We start from the raw sequence: 16,764 nt of genomic DNA, 5'->3' as shown, positions 1-16,764 counted from the left end.
GTGGCCAATGATTGAGTTTATTAAACCATTACCACCCCAGTTAGAAGGATGCATGGAAGACCCAAACTAAAGAGAGTGAAGCATGCATCTGAATCACAAGATGCCAAATACCCCTCATAAAGGTTAACGGTTCTTAGGACTGTGAGGTGTGGAAAGTACCAACAGCTTAGGCATAATAAGATTTCATGCACAAATGATGAGGTACCTAAGCCCCTAGTCCCAAAAAGGAAGATTGGAAGACTTAGGAAAGATGGGGGAGGCCAACCTATCTTTGACAAATTCCCTCCAGTTGGGCCTGATATACCAAGAAGGGATGTTGCTCCTCCCCCTGTTTCAAAATCTGGTGGTCAAGATGGTGGTCCTACTGTTAGTCCTATGAAAATGACTAAGATGAGTGCAAGGAGAGGGGGGGGGGGGACTAAAGTTTTTGGATCAAGGAACAAAACACCAAAGAAACCACCTAATGGTAAGCTACATAAGAGTCAAGCAAAAGAGGATGTTCCCCTAACATGTGATGAAGATTTTTATGATCTTTTCACCCATGCACCTAATGGTAAGAAACTTGTGAATCAAGCAAAGGAGGATGTTCAGGAACAATAGAATGACAATGAGGTGAAGGTGAATGAAAGAGTTGGTTTAGAGGAGTTGTTGTTGTGTTGATATACACATGTTGATGCAGTGGCTGCTATGAAAAAGGTATGCGTTGTTACATTATTTTTGGCTTTCATATAGTAGCATTACTAACTAGCCTGCCATATTGTAGGTTTATGGAGAAGTTGAGGAAACAAATGTTGATGAAAGAGATGTTTAGAAAAGAGATCTTCAGGAAAGAGAGATTGAAGAAAGAGAGGCTGAGGAAGAAGAAGTTGAAGATAGAGAAGTTGAGGAAGATGAAGTTGAAGGTAGAGAGGTTGAGGAAGAAGAAGTTAAAGAGATAGAGGTTGGAGCAAGAGTGATACCCTTAGGTCCTGGTTCTTACAATTTCCATTGGGAGAAAAATAGGACTCCCTCTGAAAGAATTAGGAAATTAAAGCTTAGGAAAATGATTGAAGATGCTGATGGTGGTAGTTCTTCCAAAACCCCTTGGGTTTTAGATTAAGAAGTTGTGTTTAAAGGTTGAATGGGTAGAATGGGCATTAGTAAATATGTTGCCATTTTGTAAAGATCTACTTTTGGTACACTTGTCATTTGGTAACAAGATTCTAATTCATGTCCATAATGTTTGGTAGAATTGGAAGTTTGGTTCTAATTAGGTTACTTGGTATGGTAGTGGTTTGTGGGAAGCTTTGTAAAATAGATTCCCCTTTTGGGTTGTTAACTAACATTGATATTTGGGAATCTTTGTAAACAACATGGTATGATTGTTAAGTTATCAATATATATGCCTTGATCAATATAATTGTTGTTACCTTCCATGTTTTGGTTAGTTTGGTAAGTAGGTTGCTATTAAATTTTCAGGATTTGGTTATTTTTATACATATGTATGTGTTAAAGGACTTAATACATTGTTATCATTAAGACATAATAAGTTGTTATCATTTTCATCTCTTACAACACCAAAATATTACCATACATAGCACATATATAAAGTTATTGTCTAACTTGACCAAAATACCCTTACACCTAAATTACTACTACCATTCCACCTGAACCTAACTAATGCCTACAACTTCACAATGCTTTAACCACAACATTGTGAACCATAAACCCCATCACAATCACCACCACCAAAAGCATGACCATCATAAGTAGCACCACTTTCAACAGGTTTAAAATATCCACTTGAACTACTTTGTTGTTCTTGGCCTCCTCTGAAAACTTCAAAATCTCAATTTCAAATGCTTTATTGTTTTTAGCATCCTCCAAATCCATATGGAACTTCCATATAGTTTCCTTTTAGTAAGTGTTTGGCAGTAGTGGATCAAGCCATAAAAAAATTGCATTTTTTTGGAGTCCTGCACAACAACCACTTCTTCATACTGGTTCAACAAGACCACAAAAAGAAGTAAGAAAATTGATATTACCTGATAGTTTGGACACGCCCTAAATTTCCTCCATGGATTATTGATAGTTTTGGAGATCGAGAGCAGGTTCATCACACTCGCATCTCAAATCTTCAGACCAACGATTCCTTAAAGTCCATTCTCTATAACCTTGTGTTTGTGGGTTGGAGAAGCTTACCATCTTTTTGGTTTGACGTTGGAGAAAAGAAAGGAACAAAACCTAGCTAACAACTACCTCCAACGTTCGACTAAGCTTTGTAACCTGCTGAAACCGGTAAAATCGGTACTTTGCCCTCTTACCATAATTCCACGAAAATATCGTATCCACAGTCAACGAAAAATTAAATTCAATGCTTTTTTCAATTTAGTGCAAAAAATTATGGGATTTTAGTGATATTAGTCCTACAAAAAAGTGTTACAAGATTTAACTATTAAGACCAACTCCAATGGACCGGCAAAATGGTGATTTGCCGGCCAAAAGAGCTCCAATCGAACTGTAAAACAAACGGTAAAATGGTGATCTTGACGAGTAACCCACTAAAATGGTGGGACAATGTTCACAACCGGCAAAATTTATAATCAATATTATATTGTTTATATATAAAAGAATTACTTTGTTTGTTCTTTGACCCTTTTTCCTTCAATATTATATTGTTTAGGGTAAATTACACGAATGGTCCCTATGGTTTAGGGTAATTTGCGTGTTTGATCCCTAACTTATTTTTCTAACTCGGAAGGTTCCTACTGTTTGTTTTTGTTGCACGCTTGGTCCCTATCTTACATAAAAAGTCTATTTTTCCCTTGATTTTTTAATTTATTTAAGTAAACACACCCCCAACCCACCCCTCACCTTACCTTACCCACCCTACAATTTTTTCCCTATTTAAATAACTGTCTTTTTACGTAAGATAGGAACCAAATGCGTAACAAAAACAAAAAATAGGGACCAATCGTGTAACAATAAAAAACAATAGGGACCTTCCGAGTTAAAAAAATAAGTTAGGGACCAAACGTGCAAATTACCTCAAACCATAGGGACCATGTAATTTACTCTATTGTTTATACATAAAAGTATTATTTTATTATTAATATATAAAATATATGTTTTTGAGGGGAAGATTATACTCTGCGGTAGGAATGAAGACGAAATTTGGTGTTAAAGTTACACTAGTTTAGAGTTTTACTTATTTGATGTTAAGGTTGGATTTGCTCTAGGAGCATCTGCCACAAAAGAACTTTTCTCATAAACTTTCTCTAATGATCCACTTTTTAAAATGCTTTTTTCAATCAATTAATTTTTCATTTATCTATCTTAAAAGTTGCATTAATTCTCCCACTTTTTCTATATTATTTATGGATTTTAAAACATGTCATATTTTGGGAAAAAAAATATTTGACATTAAATTAATTTTAATGTATTACAATGCCGATATTCGGGAAAAAAACAAGTTATAACCTACAATCCGTATTTTATTATTTTAGTCTTATTGCACAATATTTGATAATCCACAAGTTGGTCCTCTCTCATATCTTGTATATTCCGAGTTACATTTTTTTATTGTTTTATCCTCATTGAAAAACGTTACATTTTTTTATTTTTTTATCCTCATTGAAAAACTGAACAAATCTTTTATCTCTTTAACATGTTTAGTTACTTTATCTACATGAGACATTATTAAATCTCTAAGATTATTTGGTCCCTCTTTTAAGGTAGTCACATTTTCCTTTTGTTTTTTTGTTTTTCGTGGGACAACTTCAGCATCTTATCATTTTCAATGTTGACGATTGTTTTTGTATTTGATGATGTTGTGTAACTAGACGAGCTAGCTTTTTCTTTTCATAACATGAACATCACTTCTGTCCTTCCATTTGGGTCCATCGATCCTTAACGATTAGTGCATGTTCATATTTAAATAGTATAATTTTAAATTTATTTTTAAAATTATCAATTTCTTATATTTGGAATAATATAATTTAAAATTATCAATTTCTTCCATGGTCTTCAAACAATCCACTATTATAGCTGTAAATGAACTGCACGGTCGACGAATCGCTCGCCGCTCGAGAAGGAACATGAACACAAATTCTCGTTCGTTTAGTTAAATGAACGAACATGAAAAATGGTTTCGTTCGTTCATTTATGTTCGTAAAGTTACATTTATGTTGTTCGTTTATTTAAGTTTATTTATGTTTATATTTGTTTAATTACTTTTTTATTACATTACTATATTATATGTTTTGTTTATGTTTAATTATGTTTATTTATCATTGTTCGTTTATGTTTGTTTAACATGTTCATGAATATAGACGAACGAATATAAACAATGTAATTTGTTAAACAAACAAACATGATTAAGAAAACTCGTTCGTTTATCTTTTTGAGTTCGTTTATTTGTTCGACTAACTTAAACGTACGAACATAAACAAATCATTGTTTGTATTTGTTTGATTCGTTTATAACCTATAGTCTATTATCTATTATGGTTCCTAAATTTCGTGAGTATCTCACAATGTCTTTTTCTCGACTAAACCATAAGGATCTTCGTAGGACTCCGTCTATGCGTCTATGGCCTATGGGCTATGGTTCTATGCACTTCTAGATTATTAATTGGCCCATATGACTTTCCTTGTTGATTCAAATATTTCAAGGGCAACATTTTAAGTTCAACTTCTACCATTATGAGTTCTTTAAATGCAAATTCAAAATTTGCCCTTTCTTTAAGAGCAAATTGCAAAATTTAGCCTTTTATAATATATCGTTGGTTTTGACTTTTGAATATAGTTCAAAAACGGATTTTATAGCTTTCTATTCATGTGGACTGGTTTCTATTTGGTTTTGAATTTGGTCCTTATCGCGTCCTAATATGAGCCATAAAATTATATAAAACGACTATTTTGCCTCTCATGAATTCAAATACAACATTATAAACCGTAAACTTCTGATTTCTTCTAGAATAAATTATAAATTTAGCCTCTTTGCTACTTATTATATGATCCAAAAACAATTTTTGTGGTTTCATTATGTTTTCTTCTAGAGTAAATTAGAAACGTTGTGTTTTAGAAGAACTTGAATCTAACTTGAAAGGAACAACATTGCTTCTATAAAACCAAGAACAACAACTTAGAATTATGATGATCATCTTAAAAAGAATATAATAATCAAGTATACAACAACACTCATGAATCTTTATTTCCTTTCTTCCACTTATATGAATTTCCTATAATTTCATAACCTTATACATCTTCAAATATCAAATATATTTTCAGTCAATCCGCTCAAGATTAAACTTAACCATCCCCTCAAGAGCCATCCGAAAAGCACTCTGAGGAAGACACTGAAGACACTGAATTGCCACGTCAGCTTTATGTTTTGCTAAACTCCTTGCCCTTTCAATCCCACCACTATTCATCACAAGTTCAATAGCTTCACCAAGAGACCCGGTTTCACAGAACTCTGACTCAATAATATCCCTCAGCCTTGACTCCTTTTCAAGAGCAAAAATCACGGGTGCAGTAAGATTTCCTTTCGCCAGGTCACTGCCAGCTGGCTTACCCAATTGCTCTGCTGACTGTGTGAAATCCAATATGTCATCGACAACCTGGAAGGATAGGCCAAGATTCTTCCCATATTGATACATCTGTTCGCTGACATCATTGGCTACACCACTAAAAATGGCTGCTCCTTTTGTGCTAGCAGCGATTAATGATGCGGTTTTATAGTAGCTTTTGATTAAGTATTCATCCAGTTTAACATCACAATCGAATAAACTTGATGCCTGTTTTATTTCACCACTTGCAAAATCTTTAATAACCTGTGTTTATAATGAATAGCTCTCAAGATGTTAGCTTCTACTCTTTTTGTTTCTTTGATGTTTTCAAGTGTTGAAATTGATATCAGATTATACCTGGCTAATAAGTTTTATGACCTCCAGATTTTCAAGATTAGCAAGGTACCATGATGACTGGGCAAACATGAAATCGCCAGCTAGGACTGCCACTCGTGTACCATATATCTGATGAACGGTTTCTTTACCTACATACAGAATGAAAAATGATACAAAAAAAAATGAGGAAATAGAAGGGAATGATGAATGAGGGCAAATTTGTAAAAAGTTTGGACTTGATCATCTACTCCTTTTTGGACGAATAAACTGTCTGAATCTAAGTAAACGACCATTTTACCCTTCTATATAGAAATGACGATGACCAACAAATTATTGTTTATTTAAAAAGTTGTTATAGAGTTGAAATTAAAGAAATCACTATTTATTTTATATAACAAAAGTGATTATATTTAATCAAAGCATGATTGGTAACTTAAAATCAACACAAAATTTAATCATGATAGTAAGATGGTTTGAGCACCGATGTTCCACTTAAAATATTAAGAGCCTTGAGTTTGTATCAAGTCAAGTAAGAAACAAAAATATGTACATATCTGATTGGATTAAGTCGTGTCCCCATTAAGTCCATTAAGTAAAAAAAAAAAAAAAAAGAGTACAAGTTTGTACCTCTTCTCATGTCGCTTTCATCTAACACATCATCATGTATCAAGCTTGCAGTATGAATCATTTCAATGATCTCAGCCAAACGCCTATGTTCTCTCGTGAGTTCACTGATTCACAAAAGCAAACTCGTTACATTATATAAAATCATTCAGGAATCAAAAGAAAAAGATTTAAAAACAAAATAAAATTACTCACTCTAAACCTGCAAGTGCTAACGTGGCTCTTGACACTAAGAAAACCAAGGCTGGTCTCATTCTCTTTCCACCCGCACTAAAAATCTGCTCAGCTGCAGACATTAAAACCGGGTTTTCTGCACCAACAATCTACCACACAAAAAAATATCAAGAATCATCAAAATTAACCACTTAAAAGGAAATTCTAATTCAAATTCATGATCACAATCTTCAATCTTCAAGTACATTAAGCTAGGAAACTTGACTCGAAAGTGTGTAGAACATTGATAACACAAATCTTGTAAGAGACGAAGAAAGACTTACAGATTGTAGATTCTTGTTCAATGTTAGAAGGTCATCAGAAACAGCTTCAAACAAATCGGTGGTGGATTCTTTCTTCCCATTTAAAACTGGTGGAGGACCTGGGACATCACCTATTGATAAACATTATGTTATGTTAGAATTTAGATCACCAAAATGAATCAAATTGTAATGAATTGATACCATTTAGTAAAGTCCCAGGAACTTCAGTTGAAAACACTCGACACTTTGCGATATTATTATCACGGCGGTAACATATCAATTTCCGGCCACCGCCAACGCCACCGCCACCGCCACCGCCACCGCCACAGTAGCCCCTATTCACAGTCCTAATCACCGTTCGTGCGTAATTTCTTGAAGGAAACCGGTCGAATGAAGAACTGAAAGAACACCCACAAGGAACGGAATCAACAAACGCAGTTCGACCAAACTCAAGATTATGGCATGTCGCCGGCATCATCTTCCTAAATATCCCCAAGATTATATTTTTCTTCAATGAAATCGAAAACCCAACTAGGATATTGTCCTAATTCGAGTATAAGCAAACACCCGCCAAGCAAAAAGCCATAATATCGAAGAACAATGCGAAATGAGAGAGAAAGGAAGACGCAAGTTGGAAGTTGGACCCAAGAGAAAGGTTAGAGGCTTACAGAACTGTAATCTTGAATAGATATAGTAGATTTTCAGTGGATCCGAAAAGTCCACATATGCTAAACAACGATGTTGGTTTTTAAATTTCCTTTTGCTTTAATTGGAAGGTACAAAACAGCAGAGGGTTATTAACAGCGATTAAGGTAGTGGTGTATATATATCGGTTTCTTGATTTGACCAAAGGGTCGTATGAATGAAGAGGTATTGGGAGGAGAGGGGGAGAAAAGGGCACCTTATCTACGACTTCAATTTGTGTGTGTGGCATTGCAGTTGGTGGCCAATTCAGAAACGTTCATCAGTTGTGTGATCTTGGAGAAATGCCTTATTTTTCTAATTCTCCATTTTTCTTTTTTAATTCAAAATTAATATCTCGAAGAAATATATTTTCAATTTATATACTTTATAAATTAATCCATCAATACGATTTGAAATCATATGAACGTCATAAACATATATGCATTGTTTTTAAAATTATTATTTTCATTACAACCTTTTTTTTTATAAAAGCTCAACAAAATAAGTGACAAAGCTCAACAATATTGTACCTAAATTTGTTTTATATTTGGGTGGTGTTTGATACAACACGTTGGCCAGTTAATACAAATACAATCAATGTTAATATTTCCAAAATAAGTATTACTTCTAGATGTTTAAATCACAAACGTATCAATATATATTAGATCATGTACAATAGCCTTTATCTTATTAAATTTTGGTTTATCTGTAAAGAGAATACATATTTTAACCATCTAACATAACAATTTCTCATGTTTTTCATTTGACGCGTGGATAAAGTCATGAAAATATATAGATGTGTTCCTTTTGGGCACCTCATCTTTTTAGAAGTCGAACCACTAAAGTTATATCGTTGTTCATAAAATCAGGTAAATTGTAACATGTTTACCTATTTGACTAACTACTTTGTGACAATGACATAACAACAATTTGAAACAATCTCAATAAGTACCAACCATCTTTAATTTTATACCACTTAATAATTATCCTAGCTTTTCTTAAGAAAGTATAGGGTAAAGTAAACTACAGTTTTAGTCCCTATGGTATGTTGAAACTTACAAATTTCATCCCTGCTGAAGTAATTTTGTTATTTCACTCTCTCCATTGGCTACTCTTACCATCTTAATTTTGACATTCAATTATAATTTAATTAAAAATATAATTATATTCAAATATAATTTAATAAAACAAGTGAACAATAATCTTCATTAAGAAACACATGTTACATACATCTCAAACAAGTCGCACACTTCTTGTTGTAATCCTGCAGTTTCAAAAACTCCCACAATTAGTTCACATATACTAGACCCAATTTCACAAAAAAAAAAAAAAAAAACTTGCCTTCCTAGTCGAGACAACTCACGCTCCTCAAGCAGCATATCTTTCAATGATTTCCCCAACATTTCATTGCCACAAGAACTACAAATACAAAAAACCAAAAAGATAGAAACATATATAAGAAATAGCAACGTAATTGACAATAAGATTCCCAGCATCATACTTTCAACATTTATCTTATTAGGAATTATATTTAGCTATGATTCAACCCAATACTTTTCATGTATATAGTTTACACACCTGTGAAAGAAGTCAAGAGAGAGGAGTCTATGGTGTATGGCAAAATCAGCCCCAACATAAGTGACAATAAGATTCCCAGCATCAGGGTGGGGCCAGCTTCTCGATGTAGGAAACCGGAGGACAAATGTGCCGGGGTCCACAAGCCCCCCAGTGGGACCCTGGAGTGAAGATTCCGCTTCTTCTTTTGTAACAAGTCCTTCAATCCATCTGGAATCCCACATTTCATTAAGCCCATTTTGTGATAAAGCAAAAGCCACAGGGTATAGCCAACACCATAACTTCTCAAAGTTTTCTTGAGTCACCGAGTCCTGGCAACCACCGATTCTTCTCAACACCTCAAAGTCCTGCAAAAAAAAAGAGTCAAATTCATAGATTCCAAGGACGGAATCGGAATCGGAATCGGAATCGGAATCGGAATCCTTTTAATGGGAGAGAGTTGTAACCTGATGCACCAAGAATCTATTCCGACATGAAGAAATCTTGATAAACTGGTCTCTTAAGACCGGAATCATATTATCCCACGACACATGGTGGTGATTCTGCAATACCGAATTCCAGACATTTGTTCCTTCCTCTATCATCTTCTTTGAACTTCTTATTTGATTCCTGGAATCCAAATTCAATAAGATAAAAAAACACAGGAAAGTAATGTTGGTTTTACTTTTATGCAAGCAAATTACCGATGATGAAGGCAACCAGAGAACTGTGAAACCCGCATGGCAAAGTCCATAACATCTTGTTGGGAAGTGGAAGTTGCAAGGTCTTTTAGAAGAAGAGATTTTTCGGTTAGGGTTCCAAGGCAGTATTTGAATACAGTTAGGTCTGAAACCGGACTTCCATTGCTTTTACATGAGTTTGTTGCTTCACTGCTATTACTATTGCTATTACTATTACTATCTGTGTCTGATGATGAATTGTATATTTCTTCTCTACCTTCCAAAATCCTACCATTTGATCTATCATCCTGTTGCAAAACAAAAAGTTAAGATCTACAACATGTCTTAAAATGTAAGGATGTGGTTCACAGAATGTTTTTGGAAGGAATGAATCTGTTAAAGGAATTGGAATCTATTACGTGTTTGGTTCGCAGGAAATGGAATGGGATTCAATAATTTAAAAAAAATAATAATAAAGGAAAATGCAACGTGCTTCCTATTTTTCCTTATTATAGCGTTGTACTTTGTTTTTTTCCTTATTACAACATGGTATTTTCAAAAATCAAAATATTCCTTATTAGAGCATTTTACTTTGAAATTATTCGCAGGAAATGGAATGTGATAACATTAAATTCAATTCATTTGCTAACTAAACAAGTCATGGAATGGAATCACGATTCATGAATTCCAATTCCGTCATACTCCCCCGGAATCCACAAACCAAACGCGCCTAACAGGATTACAATCAAATCTTTTAGTGAACTAAAAATCAATAGGATTGAAGAATTTATACCTCATGGTGTTCTTCATATCCTTGATTGAATGAATCATCAGGCTTTAAATGCACAAAGGGGTTTACTAGTCCTAACTTGATCCGTTTTGATGGTGGGCTTGGTTTTGCCTCATGAACCACATTGTTCATGGGCTCAATGGATCCTCCATCTGGCCCAAAGGTTCCATTGACCGAATGCATAACAGTGGTTGACCTTTTCCATATCAAAGTAGATGGACGTGTAGTACGATTACGTGAAATACACCGAATAGAACACGAAAACACTTCAAAAAATGGATATCTTCCCATCTTTGGAATGTTGAATTTAATACAAAACAACTTGTTATCACACTTTGATGAAAGCTGAGACAAGAGAAAACAAAGAACATGTAAAAAAGACAAAAATATAAATACAATTTTCTTATCTTATATATATATTTTTAAATGTAACCTGAGATATCTTGAGCTTAAATGAAGCACGTCCATTAATTAGTGTACTTGGTCTGTCCCATGAAGCAAACTCGATTCCATCATAACTTGTCAGCAGTGGAGCTTCTGCATCATCTGGTTTTTCGACATGTGCATAATTGTCCACATATGTAAGTGTAGCAACAACCTGTCAATAAAAAAAATAATATGCTTGACCTTATTATGATATAATTGACCTTATTACAGCCTTGATTTTTGTAACAAACACAAACTAAGTGTCAATTTGCCTTACAAACCTCCATTTCTTTGTTGACCAAGTGCCCAAAAGCATCCATTAAAACAACATCCAAGGAGAAATTCCTTCGGCAAGAAGCCTGTATTTCATATGTAACAATTAAACACCAAAATATGGTGAAACACACAGCTATTTAATACAAATAAGAAATCAAATACGGGATATTAAGAAGCATTAGGGAAGATAAATCTATTAAAACTTACCTTGCCACCAACAACAGTCCACACACCATCATTGTCTTCTTCAATATCAGTGGCACTTGAACTATCAACACATATTTGCATAGGAGGGTTCTGGACATAAAGAAAAAAATGATGAGTATGAAAACAAAGGGACTATAAGATTATTGACAATAGTAGTGAGAAAAAAATAATCAAGGATGCACCTTAACAAAGTGATCTTTAATAGAAGATGTAATAGGCAAGATTTCCACACCATAGAGATAACCCTCAATTGAGTCATCTTTGTTAGCACCAAGTAAAGAAACTTTTTTTGAGCTATCAGAAGTGTAAGCTACATGATTCTCACCAACAATCTCACCATTAATGTAAAGTCGTATAGTATCAGTAGAAACCTGTTTGATCCAAAGAATCATAGAGCTCAAATCATTAAAGATAGGAGCACAAGAATATCACAATTTAATAAGAATTTTCAAAATGTGCTTAAAGTATACCTCACATCCAATGTGAATCCATTTGTTTAGAGGGACATCAATCTTGGTTCTTGCAGTGGGAATTTCTGTTTCTATAGCTACATCTTCAGGAATTGATGTGTCTTTTGGTACAGAAAGAATAGGGTAAAGCACGATTTCTTTATTTGCATTCAATGAAAGAAACGGGGTAGAGCTAGTTGTATCAGAATGATGCTGCAAAATCGAAAAAAGACACCTGTTAATACACAAATGTTGTAAGAATCAAATGATCCCAATAAATATAAATTTGCAGAAGTGTTTTGTTCTTGAAGAATCAGTGCTCATTCTTAAACGAACAAAACCCATGTACCAGCGGTTACAACAAACAAAACACAAAATCTTTATGAACAGACGGGTTTTGTTAATAGAATCACATTAGAAAAGGAACATTTATCATCTCTACATTTGAAACCACGAATAATATGAAAATCCGTGACGAAAATGGTGTTTTTTTTGTAGGAAACACAAATCGGATTTAATCGAAGTAAAACTAAACAGACCTGGCGAAGAAGGGTAGAAGGAAAAGGGGATGAATCAGCAGGTAGATACAGCCAAAAGCAAAGAGAAAAAGTGCCATCGAGATCGCTCTCGTTTGTGATGATTTCCAATTTCAAGTCTTTTAGCGAAGAGTAACCACCATCTTCAACCACATTACTGCCCATTTTCGCTGATTCTTCCACGAAAGAAACTGAGAAAGAGCCAGAATTTCGCTGTTCTTCCGTCGTTTCTTAGAACAAGAATACGAGTGAAGAGGGTCTTGAGGGGTTGTTTGATTCTTGACTGCTGCTGTTTAACGGTTGGTTAGGGTGTCCGGTGGTTCTTGAAAATGGGTAGAAAATTTAGCACCTAAAGCATATTTTGACGTCAAAGCTCAAGTCAATTTTTATATTACAGTTAACTACAAAAAATAGTCCATGAAATTTTAACTAATAACAATTTTAGTCCCTTGGTTAAGAAAATGTCTATTTTAGTGTCATGACTATTTATTTTATATCAACTAGGTTTATTCATTTTTTCGTTGGTTTAATGGAATGCCAATAAAACAATAGATTACTTATAAGATTCAAAGCAATGGGCAAACGCTTTTTCTTCTTAAGTCATATTTTGCTCTTTAGTTTGGAGGCATTTGAAAAAATGTAAAAGATACAATGTCTTGATGTAGGCGGAAAAGAAATATAAAAACTTTGACTAGTGTAAAATTGAAAAAATCGACAATTACTGTCTAAAATTTTGAATACAATAGAAGAAGAAGTGAGCAAATGATCAGGATTTTGAACCAAAACATAAAGAGTTATAGTGATGAAATATGTTTATACTGATGAAGACGACGGTTCATTTAATTTATAACACTTAGGGCACCCTATTAGTGCGACGTGGCAAGTTGCAATAAGAAATTGGCTAAAACTTATCCAGTGGCTAAATGGTAACAAATTTGGGACTTTAATGTTTAAATTAGCACAATTTAATATTCAATGACCAAATGGTGACAAAAGCAAACACTTTCATGGTTAATTTTTATCAATACCAAAAAATACTCACCCAAAATTCTTTGAAGAATTTCGTAGTCCTAATATTTTGCAAGAAAATTTAGCACGAAACAAAGGCAAAGGCCAATAATTTTGCTCTTGGGAAGCCTATTAATTTATAATGGGCACTCCCCTTTCTATATGGGTTGCTCACCAATGTGCGACTAAGATAGAAATACAATTACACTTGCAAATCATCTTCCTTTCATAGTTCATATACATCCTTTCCTTCATTGCGCTTTTGTTCTCGACCACTTTTTATCAAACAAATAAAATGTTCGCTCATGTTAAGCATCAGTTTATCACAAATGAATCTCACAATCCATCTATTTTCCAAAATCATTTATAATTTGAGACAAACCCAACCGAAACACACCTGTTCAATTCATTATTTATATAAAAAGGTACATAAATCATTTCCAATGGCATGCCATGAACAACGTGAAACATACAAATTCATTTCCTTTTTTACAAAAAGTACTATATTTTTTTAAAGATGAAACTACACGAAATACAAAAATCACATACTATTAAAACATTAATCTCGAAACATCAACCTCACAAAAAGCAACTCTACAAACCTAAAAACATCAAACCCCATCAAATAAAGAAAACATAAGCCAATCTTCCCTTTTAAAATTTAAATGCCATATCAAACAAAATAGTAGTAATCTTCTCCCACAAAATACATAACAAGAAGCTTTAAAAAATTAAAAAAACACAACAAAATCCTGAATTAGGGTTCACTTTTCACTTCCTGAGTTTCAGGTGGAATCTTTCTCCATATTCCCGCTAATGCACTCCCAAGGATCGAATGACAAACACTAGAAACAGCACATGGCACTGCAGTCAAAGGATTCCCAAAATGTTGTGTAGCAAGAACCACACCAAGCACCGAATTCTAAAACAACACAAACAAGATTCAGTTTTTATCAATCTTGAAGCTAAAACAACATTCCATTTGACTTTTTTTTTTTAAAAAAAAAAGTCTAAAGTTAGAGTAACTTATAACTTATACCTGCATGCCAACCTCAATGGATATTGTTCTTGAAGAAGAGACATCAACTCCAAGAGATTGTGAAAGAAGATAACCAAAAAAGAATCCAGAGACATGAAGAAGAAGAGCAGCAAGAACCACTTGTTGACCAGACATACGGATTGCAGACGAGCTTTGAGCAATTGCATTCCCACAAAGTACAGCTACAGTTGCTACAGCTATCGGTGGCATCAATGGAGACACTAATTTCACTACCCTTTTAAAGTATTGGTTCATAAACGCACCCACCAACACAGGAACCAACACTACCTTTACAACAAAATATATATATTTTTTAATTCTTTATTCATTTTTATGTATTTGATGAATATTTAAAACAGGTTTCTTGATTTAAAACAAGTCTGACCTGGAGGGTGGAAATAAGGAGTCCAATTGCATCTACTGCAACATATTGTCCAGCTAAATGGGCTGTCAGGAATGGAGTCATAACCTGACAATACAAAATCTCATTAAAAAATTGGGTTGATTTTTCAAACTACTATGCCTTAAAAAGAAACAGACTTTAAAATAACAATGTTGTAATAGAAAAAAATAATAATAATAAAAGTACATTGATATGTGTAAGTAAATATCTACTAAAACATCAATGGTTATGTACCTACCACAGCAGATACAGTGCTTGCAGCTGTCATTAGTACAGATAGAGCAACATTTCCCCTAAAAAGATCGAGTCAGTGACATTAAGTAATATGGAGATTCAGCTATATATATATATATATATATATATATATATATATATATATATATATATATATATATATATATATATATATAGTTACATACCTTGCAATGTAGGTCACAATGTTACTTGCAGTTCCTAGAATTAAACATGGAAATTTTGGTTATTTGAATCAAGATTAGTGTATGTAGGAGAATCAAGAATGTACATCTGTTAAGTATAAGTGAAAAAGAAAGAGAGGTAGAAGAGTGTAGTTAGTTACCCCCAGGGCAGCAGCCAACCAATATCAAGCCTGCAGCATAATATGAGGGCAAATTTAACAGTTTACTGATGAAAAATGCTGATAGAGGCATCACCTGAAACAAGAACACCATTTCAAATTCAGTTTCAGAATCTTGAACTATGTACACTGCTTACATTGTTTGCGAGAACTAACCGAGTACTGTAGAAAGAAACCCGTGAGCAGCTCTTTAGGCATGGCGAAAGCCCCTTTAAGATCATCAAATGTGAGTGTCATCCCCATCCCAAGCATAGTGAAAGTGATACCCATCATGGTCCATTTAGGTTGGACCCAATCGTATGAATTCGGCCTCATAAGACCTAAAAAGCAACCTAATGCCACCCATATCGGAAACAAAGTGGATATTGTCTCTCCTACCACCTCCACCCAACCCCTAAAACTCCTACCACTGCTATGAACAATATCGTCGTTTGCACTCAAACTGTTCGACGAATTGCTGCAGAGAATTGGAGGTAGAAAACGTCCAGTACTGCTTCGGCTGCGCGATGTTAGAGTGGTCGGCGGTGAGATCACATTTGTTTTGCAAGGTGAATCGAGTGTTGCAGAGAGCCGAGTGCAGGAGGTGAGAGTGTGTTTGTGCTTGAGATTCCTTGGTGAATGGGGTTTGAAAGGGATCCTCTGTGAGCAAAGAACCCCTTCGGATTTGCAGAAAGGAATTCCATGATCAGATGAGAGTAAAGAAGCTTGCATAGTATCTTCTTTGCCACTGATGGCGAATGTTTGACTTTTGAGTGTGCAACTCGGATCTGAGAACAAATCGACGTTTCGCGGGTATATACCGAAATACCGAATAAAGCCTTGAAAGTTGAAACACAAAAGAAGTGGATTGACGACAAAGTGAGAGATAGGTGCCTGGTCTAGGAGTGTGCAAGTCGGATATCTGTGATTTGGTTATATTAATTTACAAAATTTCATAATAATTGGGTTGTGTTGTTTGCAAAATACCTTGAGGATTTTTAAGAAAACGTTACACCATTAGTGTTTTTAGTTTGCCTGCCGTTAAATCTTAACTATTTAACTGTTAGATTTTAATGAAAAATATTATTTTATGCTTTTACCGAATTTATAATATACTACAAACTCAACGATCATTTGTGTAATTTTGTAAA

General features: G+C 34.2%; 3 protein-coding genes across 3 annotated transcripts; all 3 read right to left on the bottom strand.

Annotated features, from left to right (window-relative positions):
• Positions 1-5,124: 5,124 nt before the first annotated feature.
• On the bottom strand, positions 5,125-7,916 carry LOC145046567 (solanesyl diphosphate synthase 2, chloroplastic-like). Its single transcript, XM_078994852.1, has 6 exons — positions 7,189-7,916; positions 7,009-7,118; positions 6,707-6,834; positions 6,515-6,618; positions 5,909-6,036; positions 5,125-5,815 (listed from the first exon to the last, which is right to left on the bottom strand). Exons 1-6 carry the CDS (start codon positions 7,463-7,465, stop codon positions 5,267-5,269), a joined length of 1,296 nt encoding a protein of 431 aa, XP_078850978.1. The 5' UTR covers positions 7,466-7,916; the 3' UTR covers positions 5,125-5,266.
• An 869-nt stretch (positions 7,917-8,785) lies between these two features.
• On the bottom strand, positions 8,786-12,930 carry LOC145046566 (SH2 domain-containing protein A-like). Its single transcript, XM_078994851.1, has 12 exons — positions 12,593-12,930; positions 12,075-12,266; positions 11,787-11,975; positions 11,605-11,694; positions 11,403-11,480; positions 11,129-11,293; positions 10,699-11,040; positions 9,930-10,213; positions 9,693-9,855; positions 9,250-9,593; positions 9,013-9,090; positions 8,786-8,935 (listed from the first exon to the last, which is right to left on the bottom strand). The coding sequence occupies exons 1-12, from the start codon at positions 12,752-12,754 to the stop codon at positions 8,905-8,907; spliced, it is 2,118 nt and encodes a 705-aa protein (XP_078850977.1). The 5' UTR covers positions 12,755-12,930; the 3' UTR covers positions 8,786-8,904.
• A 1,304-nt stretch (positions 12,931-14,234) lies between these two features.
• Positions 14,235-16,513, bottom strand: LOC145046563 (Sodium Bile acid symporter family). The gene is made up of 7 exons (XM_078994847.1): positions 15,791-16,513; positions 15,617-15,710; positions 15,459-15,492; positions 15,278-15,332; positions 15,022-15,105; positions 14,637-14,924; positions 14,235-14,519 (listed from the first exon to the last, which is right to left on the bottom strand). The coding sequence occupies exons 1-7, from the start codon at positions 16,343-16,345 to the stop codon at positions 14,355-14,357; spliced, it is 1,275 nt and encodes a 424-aa protein (XP_078850973.1). The 5' UTR covers positions 16,346-16,513; the 3' UTR covers positions 14,235-14,354.
• Positions 16,514-16,764: the final 251 nt, after the last annotated feature.

Source organism: Lactuca saligna, chromosome 5, assembly GCF_052625555.1.
Source record: "Lactuca saligna cultivar CGN05327 chromosome 5, ASM5262555v1, whole genome shotgun sequence".
Lineage (NCBI taxonomy): Eukaryota > Viridiplantae > Streptophyta > Magnoliopsida > Asterales > Asteraceae > Lactuca > Lactuca saligna.
The sequence above is the reverse complement of the archived record's forward strand: the minus strand, read 5'-3'. Positions and strand labels throughout refer to the sequence as shown.

Excerpts from the sequence above, each read along its gene's own strand:
- LOC145046567 (XM_078994852.1), bottom strand. The coding sequence starts at position 7,465 with ATGATGCCGGCGACATGCCATAATCTTGAGTTTGGTCGAACTGCGTTT. Across the intron at positions 7,119-7,188 it reads TCCTGGGACTTTACTAAATG|GTGATGTCCCAGGTCCTCCA; the intron begins GTATCAATTCAT and ends GTTTATCAATAG. Across the intron at positions 6,037-6,514 it reads TGAAAGCGACATGAGAAGAG|GTAAAGAAACCGTTCATCAG; the intron begins GTACAAACTTGT and ends TTCTGTATGTAG.
- LOC145046566 (XM_078994851.1), bottom strand. The coding sequence starts at position 12,754 with ATGGGCAGTAATGTGGTTGAAGATGGTGGTTACTCTTCGCTAAAAGAC. Across the intron at positions 11,695-11,786 it reads TTAAAGATCACTTTGTTAAG|AACCCTCCTATGCAAATATG; the intron begins GTGCATCCTTGA and ends CTTTATGTCCAG. Across the intron at positions 9,594-9,692 it reads ATAGATTCTTGGTGCATCAG|GACTTTGAGGTGTTGAGAAG; the intron begins GTTACAACTCTC and ends TTTTTTTTGCAG.
- LOC145046563 (XM_078994847.1), bottom strand. The coding sequence starts at position 16,345 with ATGCAAGCTTCTTTACTCTCATCTGATCATGGAATTCCTTTCTGCAAA. Across the intron at positions 15,333-15,458 it reads ATTGTGACCTACATTGCAAG|GGGAAATGTTGCTCTATCTG; the intron begins GTATGTAACTAT and ends CGATCTTTTTAG. Across the intron at positions 14,925-15,021 it reads TCCTTATTTCCACCCTCCAG|GTAGTGTTGGTTCCTGTGTT; the intron begins GTCAGACTTGTT and ends TTTGTTGTAAAG.